We start from the raw sequence: 14500 nt of genomic DNA on the forward strand, positions 1-14500 counted from the left end.
GCTCTTTGATTTCCCCCACCAAAAATAGTATATTACTTTCAAGCTTTTCTATGTAAATACAAAAATGACTACCATTTTTAAGTGGAACTTGACATTTATTTATTATAAATAAATCACAGGAACAGTAGTGGTTAATAGACACATAGAAGTATCTATGTATTTAGTATGTACTATATAATATATATTTATTACATATTTACTATGTACTATGTACATAATATATATACTTAGTCCGTACTATGAGTGGAGAAAAATTAGCATCCTTATCAAAAAAGATGAGCCCAGAAAATGTTCTAAATATCTTTTCTGCTAATCTCTACTTCTTTAAGTCTACCTTTCTATAATACTCATTTGAAATCACAAATACTCAATTTAAAAAAGCAGTTTTCTTTCTCTCCTTTCCTTCCTCCATCCCTCCTTTCCTCCCTCCCTCCCTCCCTTCCTTTCTTCAGAGAGAAAGAGACCACAGCAAAGCAGTGGGGATGGGCTCAAACTTGGATCATGCACATGGCAAAGCAGTGTACTGTCCAAGTGAGCTATTTCACTGACCCAAGTTTTCAAGGTTCTTTTGACTTTCAGTTCACCATTCACACTCTGCCAGAGTGAGCTTTCTTTCTTTCTTTTTCTTTTTAAATATTTATTTATTAGACAGCCAGAAATTGAGAGGAAGGGGGGATGTAGAGAGGGAGAGAGACACCTGCAACACTGCTTCACCACTTGTGAAGTTTTCCCCCTGCAGGTGGGAACCTGGGGCTTGAACTTGGGTCCTTGCACATTCAAACATGTGTGCTCAACCATGTGTGCCACCACCTGGCCCTGTGAGCTTTCTATAATGCAAAGCTATTGCTTTATTTTCCACATATGAGTAAAAAAGGGAAGAGGAAGAAGGCTGGATAAATTGGGCAAAAGGAAGCAATTCCATGTCTGCATAACTGTTTTTTAAAGAAAAACTGATTTGTTTACTTGACTGTCTGAACCCTTCAATGGTGGATATTTCCTAGAAATGAAATTTCTTGGCTTACATACTTTGCCTTCATGACCTGGTTTCTACTCACCTGTCCAAATTCATCCACCACCCATGTACTTGGAGATTTGGAAACCATTACGTACCATTCGCTCATCTGTCATGAGCTAGGCAAACACCTCCAAATTTGCATGTGGTGCTTCCTCAGCCTGACAGTTGATCTCTTGATAATCACCTAGGCTTCTCAAAGGTGCTATTTTAAGAATCAGGAAGCAGCAGCCCCTTTGTAGAGACTGACCTGTTACATGAGCTTAGTGTACCCTCCATGTACCATTTTGAGGTCTAGACATATTGTGCTAGAGTTTATATGTTTGCCTTTGCTCCTGGTCTGAACTCCTTGAGGTCAGACTGCTTTCTCAGCACTAGGTGCCACATCTGGTCCCTGTCACATAATCAGGAAGTACTGATGTTTGTGAAAGAAAAGATGACTTGGGAAAGGAAAAAGGGAAACTGACATGGAGATAAGAAACGATTCATAGTTCACTCTTCTCAAGACAAATTTATATTCACGGCACCAAAGTGATGAGAAGAGGCCTGATGACTCTTAGGATCTAGACAGAGACTCAGCAGATAAGTGCCGTATTGTTTACTGGGAGAGGGAGCAGGTGGGGCATAGGTCTGGGAGGGGAGATGAATATAATTTTGGATATACTGAGTTTTTAGTAGTTAAGATAGCAGAAAGCTCAGAAGAAATATTTAGATAGTTTTTTTTTAATTTCTAATTTTAATTTTTCTAGGAAAGAAATTGAGATGGAATGGAGAGATAGAGAGGAAGAGAGAAAGATAAGACATTTGCAACCTGCTTCACCACTGTGAAGTTCCCTCCCACAGGTGGGGGTGGGGCTTAAACCTGGGCCCTTTCATATAGTAATATGTGTGCTCATCTAGGTGTGCCACCAAAGATATGGTTTTCTTTCTTTTTTTAAATTTTTATTTATTTTAATTGTTTATTTTGCCTCCAGGGTTATTGCTGGGGCTTGGTGCCTGCACCACGAATCCACTGCTCCTGCAGACTATTTTCCCCCTTTTGTTGCCCTTGTTTTATTGTTGTTGTGACTGTTATTGCTGTCATTGTTGTTGGATAGGACAGAGAGAAACTGAGAGAGGAAGGGAAGACAGAGAAGGGAAGAGAAAGATAGACACCTGCAGACCTGCTTCACTACTTGTGAAGAGACCCCCTGCAGATGGGGAGCCAGGGGCTTGAACCAAGATCTTTAAGCCGGTCCTTGCACTTTGCACCACCTGCGATTAACCCACTGTGCTACCGCCCATAGGGTTTTCTACTCACAACTGACTTAACATTCTGTGGTTTTTGATACAAAGATTTTCTATCACATAAGCATTAAATTAAAAGTATGATCTTTCTTCCTGTGTGTGTGTGTGTTGTGTATATGTTAGAAGGTGAAAGAGAGAGGAAAGATACCTCTTCATTACAGGTGGGAATGGGGACTTAAGCCCTGGTCCTCACATGTGATATCATGTACACTTTACCAGTTGAGTCACCACCCAGTTCCTAAAAGCATAATCATTATATTAGTACATCATGGATGTTGGCCCAGGAGTGATAGGTAGAAACTTTGTCAGACTTAGAAGGTAAGGTTGATTAGAATCCTTGAAGAATGTTTCTAGGTAAAAAAGTCAATTTCCTATTGAGTAAAGCCATGTCTACAATGATAAGAAATGGAAGAAATGACATTAACGAACTTAAGCAGGAAAAGAATACTTTGCTAACAGATTCCAGGCTGACAAATAGCCTAGTTGTTGGTAGGCAGTTGGTCACCACTGAAATTATGGGCAGCATGTGTAAAAACTGTTCTTTTCCTCTCAAATACAATAATATATTTTCTTTTTTTTTTTAATCAACTAATGAATTATTGGATAGTGACTGAGAGAAATTGAGAAGAGAGAGAAAGGGAAAGACATAAAGAGACACCTGCAGCCCTACTTCACCACTTGTGAAGCTTTCCCTCTGCAGGTGGGGACCAGGGGCTTGAACCTGAGTCCTTTCACTTTGTAATGTGTGCATAAATCAGGTGTACCACTGCCTGGCACTCAATATGTTCTCCATATTCATTTTGGATGCCAAATGCCATGCCCTCAGAGCCTGGCCAGTTTCTCTGGCATGTTGTTTCTACTCTCACCTCCAGTGAGATCTGTAGGGAAATGAGAGCAATTGGCTGAGGGAATACAAAGCAGTCACCAACTGTTGAGGGTGGAGGAGCTAAAGGAGGTTTCATAAAACAGGAACTGCAAAAAGAAAAAGGAAGGTGAATGAAACATATCAAGTATCTTCTCTTTGTCATCTCACAGAATATGGTTTTAGTTTTTTTAAAAAATTTTTTGTTTATTCTACCTTTTGTTGCCCTTGGTTTTTTTTTTTATTGTTGTTGTAGTTGTTATTGTTGTTGTTATTGATGTTGTCATTGTTAGATAGGACAGAGAGAAATGGTGAGAGGAGGGGAAGACAGAGAGGGGGAGAGAAAGACACCTGCAGACCTGCTTCACTGCCTGGCAAGCGACTTCCTTGCAGGTGGGGAGTCAGGGGCTCGAACCCGGATTCTTTAGATGGTCCTTGTGTCTTGCGCCACGTGCACTTAACCTGCTATGCTACCACCTGACTCCCAGTTTTAATTTTATCTCTAACAAAGCCCTGCCTGGCATTGCTCATTCTACACTTGACCATCCTTTCCCACTTCTTCGATTCTGGCACACTCTCTTTTTCTGTAAATCTTGGCTATCGCTCAATCTCAGCACTTGAGAGCTCTGGGTATACTGTTACAAGTATGAAATATAATTTCCTGACTCCCCTCCACACACAAAACTTCTGCTTAAAAAAATTTTTTTAACACAAGTGTATCTCTACACATGATAAGACTTTATCTAGTCCTTAAGAGAATTAAACATGCCATACTCCCAGTCAGGGAGAAATGCTAGGGGGAAAGTTGCTATGAACTCCAACTCCATCAGGACCAGAAGAAAAGGGGAAAAAGGAAGATATTTGGAAGTAGTAATAGGTGTATGTGTGACTTAGTAAGAGAAGACGGGATCATGGGAAAAAATAGGCAAATATATATAAACATAGACAGGTAGTTGTAGAAATAATAGTTAACCCATACCTGCAACTTTGGGAGAACTACTGTAGCTTACAATGGAGGGAATGAGAATACAGAATTCCAGTGGTGGGAACAGTGCAGAATTATATCCCTGTTATAATTTTGTAAATCAATATTAAGTCATTAATAAAATTAAAATAAAAAAGAGAAACATGAACTGTGAACTAACTGTCAACTATTAGTGTTGACTCAAATTATATTAAGCTAAAACCTGAGTTTCTCACCCAACTCTGAGTTCAACGTCTTCAATCCTCTATATTTTGTCCACATATCAACAATTCCTATTCATAGATTTTTTTTTCCAGTATCATATGATTTTTTCAAGTCCTTTGATAGCTTAAGCTATTATACTTTTCTATTTAAAAAAAAGCTCATGGTGGGAGGCAGATGGCATAAAAACTGTAATAGCAAAAAAAGATGACTTCAAGTTCAGGTAAGGGACTTGATGGAAGTGGAGTTCAGATGCTAGAGGGACAAATGCCATGTGCTGGTAATTTCTCTAGAGTATGAAATGCAACACCTTAAAAACCAATACACTTAATAAATACTTATTAAATGAGTGGGACTGTTACATTATAAAGTCTAGTAGTTTTCTTTAAGGACAGAAACATTAATCCCCCAATAAAGGAAAAAAAAAAGAAGCAGTCCCAACACTTCTATATTTTTCTATAAAAACCTAAACACTCAAATTAAATACTTACTTGAATGTTTTCTATGAGTTAATTGTCTTAAGTTAAAAAAAAATCATACCAAACCATTCCTAACCCTGTCTTAGAAAGAATTTGTAGAACAGTCCTAAGTGGTCTAGATCACTCTCTTCCACCACTGGAACCTAATTTTCCTAGTTTAGTAATAAAGTCGTAAGTGGTTTTCATCCCTAAGCAATACAATTTCTGCTTAATACATTCAGTCAGCTCAACGGATAAAAGAAACATGAACAACAGGGCAGAATATGTGAAAAAATACTTTAAAAACTGATTGTAATTACTCTATTTAGACTGGATTCAGCTGGTAACTATTTCACTGATTCAGATCCTTGTTTTTCTCTTTTATGCCTTCTCCTTCCTTGATAAGGCTCCCAGTACACTGATGTCTGGTTTTTGTTTGTTTGTTTGCTTTGACTCTTTAGTCAATAATAAAACAGCTGATTCATGATTAAACAGTCTCCAAGTAACCTCATGATTAGCAGATTCAACTCTTTTCTGACAGGAACCAGGGCCTAGGACTCTTGCTGAAAGGATTATTTTGGGGAAGTACTACCAGGGAACAGGAGTGGGAGAGTGAAAATAGAGGAGAGGGAAAACCTAATTCAGGTGTGTAGAATAAGCCTCTGGAGACCCCCCCCTCCCCTTACCCCATACAAGTACCTGTCAAGTACTAAACCTCTCACCCCTACTGTTGGTGTGTGCTTCAGTGCTGACAGGTTATGGTTTCAAAGAAGCTATAAGCTAGAAAGCAAAGGGCTCCTGCAGTGTGGGCTGAGGTGAGGCAATTCAAGTTACACCTGGCTGAAGCTGGAATCATGGCAGGCAAGAGGATGGGAGATGGGATATACACATACCTCTTACATCCCAAAATAAAACCTTTGAAATTGATTTTGTCAGCAGTGCTAGTGCTTTTGTTATCACAATAGTTAAGGATTTACAATTAGTCCAAATAAAGACACCTAAAGAAGTATAAAGAAAAATACATTCTGCAAGTCAGAACAAAGTTCAAAGACTAAGTTTACATGAATTACAAGTTATTATATGTGATAGAAATGAATTTACCAAAAAAAAAAAAAAAGGAGAAAGAAATGAATTTACCATGAAAAAGATGTTTAAAATGTTTTACCTGGCCCTGGCCTTCACCTGTAGGGGCAAAGTGTTAGCGAGCAAAAATCAAACCACCATCCACTGCAAGGAAGCAAAAGATGTTTATTTACGAATTTGAATCTGGGCCGAGAGGTGACTGACAGCAGTCCACCAGTTTGACCCTGAACAAGGCTCAAACCACACAATTTATAGGATTCTAGAATACATTTTGGGTGGGGAATATGCAAAACTAGAATTCTATCACATACTCAATAGCATTTTACAGAAAACGTAGGATCCAATCATTTCAGACATTGCAATACCCTAAGCAGCCTATAAGAATTGTCTAATTTCAAGCCTTTATGCAAAATAGGGTCACCACACTTTCTCGTCAGCTAAGACCACCTGGTTATCAGCTCCCTCGACCTTGAGCAAGTGGTTGGGTTTCAAGGACTTGGTTAGGCTAGCTATTCTCTTTAAGACAAACAACAGGTGGCTTACATCTTGGTGTGTGGGTTTTGTCTAGCCCCCCTTTTTTTACAGGAATTTTCCACTGCAGGCAGAAAAACAACTATACTTACAACTCATGCTTAAAATTTTACTTAAAGCAATTCTAAAGTTACTGCTTCTAACACAAAGTTTCACCAGCAGTGAAGCAGTGCTGTGGGTATCTCGTTCTCTCTCCTTATCTCCCCTTTCCCTCTCAATTTATCTGTAACTAATCAAAAAATATTTTTATTTATTTATTGTTGTATAAAGACAGAGAGAAATTGGAAGGGGAGGTAGAAAGGGAAGGAGACAGAGAAACAACTGCAGCTCTGCTTTACCATTTATGAAGCTTTCCCCTTGCAGGTGGGGACAAGGGACTTGAACCTGGGTCCTTGAGCATTGTAATGTGTGCATTTAACTAGATGCACCACCGCCTGGCCTCAATAAATACATTTTTCAAAAACAAAATGTTCCACCTGGATTGATAGACTTAAGACAGACCCTTTTAAACTTTCTTCCAGAGAAAGATCTTTGTTATGGTATTCATACATCAACAAGAACCAGAAAAATAAGTGTGAAAATAAAGACGAAGGGACACTTTTCTCAGAAACTATCCCCAACCTTTTCTCATCCAGGTGTCCTCCCTGCTCCCCCCAACACTTTCTTTTTAATAATGTCACTTCCTGACGTGAGGACAGCGACAAGCTCACCTAGGAAGATGCCTTCTTTGCCCATGCACAGCACCCAAGTTGGAACTAGGCCACCACTGCACTGGAGGAAGACTACTGTGGTCTCCCTTCCTCTCTTCCTCTGTCTCTCTCTTTCCATTTGAAAAAGCTAGCTCAGTGGTGAAGCCCCAGCATCAGAAGAAAAAAAAGGCTAAGCGTGCACTTTACCATGTGCAAAGACCTGGGTTCCAGCCCCCTCTTCCTACCTGCAAGGGGGACACTTCACAAGGCAGTGAAGCAGGTCCACAGGTGTCTATCTCTCTCTTTCTAATATATATATATATATATATATATATATGAAAGAAATGGAAAAAAGGCCAGAGGGAGTGCTGGATTTGTAGTGGGGGCACCAACAATAACCCCAGTTGCAGAAAGAAAAGGAAAAACAACGTGCATCAGTGTCAGCGGCTAAGAAAAATAGAAACCCAAAGAAAACCGTTTTTATTACAAACCCAAACGCACAAATAACCCAGGCACAAAGTTTCTCACTTTGGAGAGGGAGGGCTTTGCGTCAGCGTCATTTATGTCAGTGTAGGATTTGCCTCAGGTCAGTGTGGAGTCATCCTGGACTCCCACATCCGGTCAGGTCAGCGGCAGGTCAACATTGGGGGAGGGGTCATAGGTCAACGCTTCTGGCATCTGTGTGAGTCTGTTGTCAGTTGAGGTTCTGATGGGGGTGGGGGTTGTTGGAGGGACCCTTGTGTCAGGCCAGGCTAGGGTGTGAGGGTTCCTGTGTCAGTGTGGGTGTTCAGGCAGCTGTGGGTTTACATCAGGTCAGGATGGGAATCTCATCTGCGTGGGACTACTCTATGTCACATCAGCATGAGGTCATGCGCAAGGGTCAGGTCACATGAGGTCAAATGGAGGTGTCTTGCATAACCTGACGTGAGGTGGTGTGGAGGAGGCCTGTATCAGGCCATGTGAGGGTTCCCCTCGCCCCGTGGAGAATGCCTGCATCATGTCACATGAAGTTGTTGTAGAGGTGTCCTATGTCAGGTGACGTGAGGTCGCGTGACGGAGGTTTGCGTCTGGTCACGTGAGGCCGCCCGTGTGGAGAATGCCTGTATTACATCACGTGAGGTCATTGTAGAGGTGGGCTGTGCCAGGTCACGTGAGGTCACGGGAAGGTGTACTGAGTCAGGTCACATGAAGCCTTGTGGCGAAGTCTTGTGTTAGGTCAGCGTGGGAGTGTGTCAGTGGGAGGTTTTCCTCCAGGGGAGTTTGTGACAGGTCAGTGAGTTGGCCTCCGCGGGCAGGTCCACCTGTGGGAAGTTGCTCAAGAAGGAGAGGCCCTCTCTGACTGCTCTGCACAGGGGTGTCTCTAGCAGAGCTTTCCTGCCTTCAGTGTGTGAGTGTGACGCTAGCTAGGTTCTCTGTGTTGTCGGTGTAACTGGGAAGGATATGTTGGGGGTCCCTGTGAACTAACGGTGGTGCATTTTTGCTTTTCACCATATTGGCTTGGGGAAAGTGCCCCGGAAACCCGCACATTCTTACCAGCAGGCCCAGGACACACACACACACACACACACACACACACACACACACACACACACCTACCTAGGGAAAGTTCCCGAGAAACCTTGTCATTCAGACAGCAAGGAAACCTGCACTTTTGCATTCTTACCAGCAGGCCCAGGAGACACACACACACACACACACACACACACACACACCCTAGTTTACAGAGATGTGACACACACACAGATGACGGGCAGTGAGCTCCAGGGAATCCTCTCGAGGCTCCGAAAGGAGAAGAGTTGGGGAGTTGTAAAGCAGGGAATCTAGTTAAGGTGATTTCACTCGGTTTTACAACCAGAAAGTGAGCTAGTTTTAACCCTTGGACAGTTCTCACTGTTTTCTTTTTCTCTCTTTCTTTCTTTCTTTTTCTCTTTTAATTTACTTTAATTTATTAGACAGAGAAATTCAGAGAGGAGTGGGAGGGGGAGAGGGAGAGAGACAGAGACACCTGCAGCCCTGCTTCCCCACTTGTAAAGCCGTGCTGCTATCATGAGGGCATTGAGCCACAGGGAAAGGACTGAAGGAATGAAGGTAGGACTGAAGACCACACAGTAAGGATTGGGTCAGGCTCCATGGTTTCTGTTTCTGAAATGCCTTCCTTCCTCTTTTTTTTTAATGCATTTTTTTACATTTTACTTAGTTTTATTGGGTAAGACTGAGAGTTGAGGGAAAGATAGAGAGACAGAAAGATACCTGCAGACCTACTTCACCATTCCTGAAGCTTTTCCCCTGCAGGTTGGGGGAGGGGGCTTGAACCTTGGTCCTTGTGTGCTTGCAATCAGGTGCCCCCCCCCCCCTTAACACTATACTTCCCAGAGTGAAGAACTGTCATAGAAAGGGTGAACACATAAAGCAAGTACCTCGAGTGAAATTGGAAACAAGAATGGCCTCAGAGCTTAAAGGGTCAGTTGACATTGACCTTAACTATAGGTCTGCTTAGTCTCCTGAATAACTCCCAGCACAGCAGATTCCTTGACAACCACAGCAAGGTATCAGCTTATGTAGAGAGGAACTCTCTGGGGCAGGAGGTGGTGCACATAGTATGAAGTACAAAGGATCTGGATTTGATCCCCCCAGCTCCTCACCTGCAGCAGGGATGCCTCTCAGAAGGGATGAAGAGGTCTACAGGTGTCTATCTTTATCTCTCCCTCTCTGTCTCCTCCTCCTCTCTCAATTTCTCTGTCCTATCCGGTAAGATGGAAAAGATGGCTGCCAGGAGCAGTGGATTTGTGTTGCTGGCACCAAGCCCCAGCCATACAATGGAGGCAAAAAGATAGAGATAGTGATAGTGAGATAGAGATTCTTTGTCGCCAGTAGGTGCTAGTTAGTCATGAGAAGTGTGGAAAGGGCAGTGTGCCAAGTAGGGTCCCCCTGTGGCAAGTGAGTATCTCCAGTGAAGACCACCCACAGGCTGGTTGAGATGTCTAGCACCACTGAGAGCCAAATTAATCAGACTTACAGTCAGGGAGGGAATCCCTAATATCTAATGCATGAAGTTTGATTATGAGAACAAACAGAGCGCACCATACAAATAACCATTGTTAAAGAAAATTTAACAAGTGAAGGTCCAGGCTGTGACTCACCCAATCAAGTGCACATATTACTATGCACAAAGACCCAGGTTTAAGCCTCTAGTTTCTAATTGCAGGAGGAAGGCAAGGAAGCTTCACAATTTGTGACATGGTAATGCAGGTGTCTTCTGTCTCCCCTCCCCTTTTCTTTCCTTGTCTCACCTTCCATCAAAAGGAAATAAAAAGGAAAGATGGCCACCAGGAATGGTGGAGTTGTCCACATAGAGCCCTCTGGTGGCAAAAAAAAATCACATTTTGATGATTATACTTGTGTGTTTAAGGTAAATCAGATTTCTTGTGTTTGATCAGCTTGGTACACTGAAAAGAATAAATTTGTTAAATCTAAATCCTAAAGATCCAAAGGTTCAATTTGGAACCAGTTACCAAGAAAAATGCCACCCTATGAGTGTCCTGGTAATCAACTAACCATTCTCTTTTCATGGTGTGTTTCCCTGATTTTACTACTCACACCATTTAGAAAAATTATATAGGATATTTAAAAAATATTTTACTTTAGCCTGAAAAGATAAAGACAATGCTACTATATATCTGAAGTCTATGGTATTTTGAGATATATGGCACAGAGGAATGTGGATATATATATATATATATATATATATATATATATATATATATCAACTTTCTGGAATAATGAAACCATAAAGAAGTCTTTAAAAATTAAGGCAGGGTAGCCAGGTGGTGGTGCACCTGCTTGAGCACACATATTACAGTGTGCAAGGACCCAGGTTCAAGCCCCTGGTCCCCACCTGGAGGGGGGAAACTTCATGAGTGGTAAAGCAGGTCTGCAGTTGTCTCTGTCTCTATCCCTCTCTATCTCCTCCTCTCTCAATTTCTTTGTCTCTATCTGATAATAAATAAATAAATAAATAAAATTAAGGCAGATATTAGATTGGGGAGGTCATTGGTAGAGCACATGGCTTATGTGCATGGAGCCTGGGGTTTGACCCCAATACCCCATAAAAATGACTGAGTGGGGTGTTCTGTCTCCCCCACCCACCCACCCATGCACACACATGAGAAACTTGAGGACTTTTTTAAAAAGAGAAACATTCATATTAGTGAACATTAAATTCATTCCAGGGGACAAAAAAAACCCAGTATCTTTAGTGTTTTTGCTAAAATCAGAGTACTGAGCTGGGCATTTCAGAGAAAACATGAAAAGTAAGAAATAGCTAAGGACCTAATTCTCTGTCCACAGGTTGTTGGCTGTCTAGTAGAAAGGTAATAAATAGAGACAAGAACTGAACTGGAAGACAGGTTTATGTAGGTGGAACAAAAGAAACAGATTGTCTCTGAAATAGTGTGGGTATCTCAGTTCCTTCAACACCACAATAGGAAGTCTTTCTGGATTGCTAGGCACAGTGTTCTGAGGATCACTTTAAAATAATGCCTTCACTTTTCATCAACTTTCAAGCCATTTGACATAGGTTTCCATAGACATTCTTTGGGGGAAGGAGGAGAATTGATTTGAGAATAAGCTTCATGTGAGGTGATACCTTTTAGAAGAGGCAGGACTTCAGAAAAATATGTATTCACCTCACTTCTAAAGTTTCACCCTCCATTTATGGAAACTCTAAGAAAACAACCCCAATACTCCAGCAGGATAATGGAAAAAGAAGAAAGATTTCAGCCAGCATTTCTGGCACAAAAACTATTTCTAGCCTTCCCTAGGTGTGTGAGTGGGCAGTCTCCTTGAGCAAAAAGATGGCATCGTTGTCCAGGCAAGTCATAGAATGTACAGGTAAATCAAGGGAAGAAGGTGCATCATTTCTGATCCCAGAAATCCAGGCATCTATAAGACTAGAAAAGATTTCAGAGTGATAAGCAGACAAGTTGCGAAAGCAAAGGTCTTGAAATCTGGTAACTGCGGATACTTGTCAAAGGAAGGTGGTGTAACAGGAATCAGTAGACATATTTGGGAAGAAAGGGCTTCAAGCACCTCAGCTCCACCCTGTTGCACAAGATCGGCGCTAAAAGGGGATTATGAAATAAAATCACTGTCACCACTTTTGAAGTTTTTCAAATTGCTAGTCTTACTCATTGGACAAATGTGGCCAGTGTAAGTTTTTTTTTTTTTTTTTTTAAATCATTTAAGGCAAAAGGTACAACTTTGTGTAAATACCTCAATGGTTCTAGGGAATTTTTTTTTTTTTTTTTTTGAGACTGAGGGGCAGAGAGTTGTACGGAGCAAGAGAGTAAAAGAAAGACCACAGCACTGAAACCCACCTCAGCATGATAGGGGCCTAGCTGTGCATGTGGCAAAGCAGTGCACTATTCAAGTGGCCTGATTTTCCAGTTTATATGGATTAAACTTTTGCTGTAGGAACAAAGTAGTTAAGTTCATGACTTGCATTACAACTCTGCCTTCACTTGGTGTGTGACTTTAGTTCAATTACTGGAATTCTTTCATTCTTCAATTTGCCTATCTGGAGAACAGCAATAATAATCCTATCTTGATCACTAGCATTATGTGAAAAAACTTAGCCATACTTCCTGAAACATATTAAACTGACAATACTAGGCAGACTTCATATCACTTTAAACCAAAACAATTTTTAATTAAGAAAAAAACAAAGGCCGCCCAGACCATCTCCATATGATGTGTATAAATATATTTAGATGTCCTCTGGCTGCCACTTCTAGGACCAGCGGAGAGTGTGTAAGCCAAGTGTCTTGCAGGAACAAATTACTTGTCTCCCAAGGATTCTGGCCAACACTTTTTTTTTTTTAACTTAACCCTTCAACTCTTTATTTCGATGCATAACACGCACAGTGAACTTTTAAGTCAACTTAATTTTCATGGAAGATAAGTTAGACCCATGTTGAAAACAGAAGCTGGACTAAGTATCCAGCCTTGAGGCTCTGAAACCCACCGATAGACTTTTAATTTCAGGCGAGCGCCCCCTGCCCAATTCCCTCAGCCCCTCTGTGGAAGTGCGTTCCTTGGGGGCCACCCAGAACCCAGACTCCAGCCGAAATCAGGTTGGACTCTGAGACCCCTGTCCCCCACCTGGCCGGAGGAGCAGGGTTCAGGCAGGCCCTGAGGAACCCCTGCCCGGTGGCCCTGCCCGGCGCCCGCGGGGGGTTCTGCTCACCTTGCAGGCTCGGCGGCGGCAGCAGCAGCAGCAGCAGCAGCAGCAGCAGGAGCAGCGGAGGCGACAGGAGCAGCCCCAGGCGCCCGTCCCGGCTGCGGCGGGACATGGCTGGTGGCAGCTGTGAGAAGAGCAGCTTTGGGTCCCGAAGGGGGCGCCGCGTCTCAGTGGTTGGGACGTGCTTAACTTTCCTCTTTCATGAATCCCGCGGGTTTGGGGCCTTTTAGGGGCGAGGAAGCCTCACGTGGCCTTGGGAACAACCTTCGCCCTGCTGGGCCCCAGTATGGGGAAGGCGGGTCCTCTCTGACCCTCTAGCAGCCCGTGGGCCGGGCTGGGAATGTCCCTCCTGCTGCACAAGTTCCCTGGCTGTGCTCCTGGGATCTTCTGAAGACGGGCAGGCACGTTCTCTGCACTGGCCAGGCGCTTTTTGGTCAAAGGCTTGAACAGATCAGTTCACCTCCATACCCTAGCCACTGTCCACTGTCAGCCACTCCTCTGTAGCGGCGGGGATGAGGCACCCTGAGCAAGATGAAATGCATGACCCTACCATTCCTGACAGTACCCCTCCATCTCAAACTGTTTAACCTAAGTCCATTTGCTACAACTTGAAGACTTTTAACCCTTTGCTTTTGTTCTCATTGACTGGAGCCAGTGACTCAGACGGGAAAGAAACCAGATCTACATCTGAGCCCCTGTGAGGCACCCATTTCTGTGCAGAGTCAGTTGAAAATGACATTGTGAAGTAGGCAAAACTATGCCTTGAGTGACATTGTGAAGTTGGCAGAGGGCGCCCTAGGTGACATTGTGAAGTAGTCAAAAGGCATTTTATTTATCCAGGAAGCACTGTGGAGCTCATCTTGTGTGCCAGGTACAAGTGGTGAAAATACATGCCTTACTACGGAAAAGAAGTTGTCTGGACAAACCTGTATAAATGAGAGTTACAGGGAAAGACAAGAAGTACCTTTCCTGGGAATGGAAATACATTTGTGGTCGTTAGTGAGCAGTTAAAATACACTACACCACGGGAGTCGGGCGGTAGCGCAGCAGGATAAGCACACGTGGCGCTAAGCGCAAGGACCAGCATAAGGATCCTGGTTCAAGCCCCCGGCTCCCCACCTGCAGGGGGGTCACTTGACAAGTGGTGAAGCAGG

At 42.7% G+C, this 14500-nt stretch overlaps 1 protein-coding gene across 1 annotated transcript in view; it reads right to left on the minus strand.

Moving 5' to 3' along the window:
- Nucleotides 1-13855, minus strand: part of PLBD1 (phospholipase B domain containing 1) — a 58774-nt gene extending 44919 nt beyond the window's left edge. The window contains exon 1 of the mRNA XM_007533141.3: nt 13353-13855. Within this exon, the coding sequence (XP_007533203.1) occupies nt 13353-13458 (106 nt within the window). The 5' untranslated portion in view covers nt 13459-13855. The remainder of the gene's footprint in view (nt 1-13352) is intronic.
- Between the last annotated feature and the right edge of the window lie 645 nt (nt 13856-14500).

Source organism: Erinaceus europaeus, chromosome 7 (genome assembly GCF_950295315.1).
Source record: "Erinaceus europaeus chromosome 7, mEriEur2.1, whole genome shotgun sequence".
NCBI classification, from domain to species: Eukaryota; Metazoa; Chordata; class Mammalia; order Eulipotyphla; family Erinaceidae; genus Erinaceus; species Erinaceus europaeus.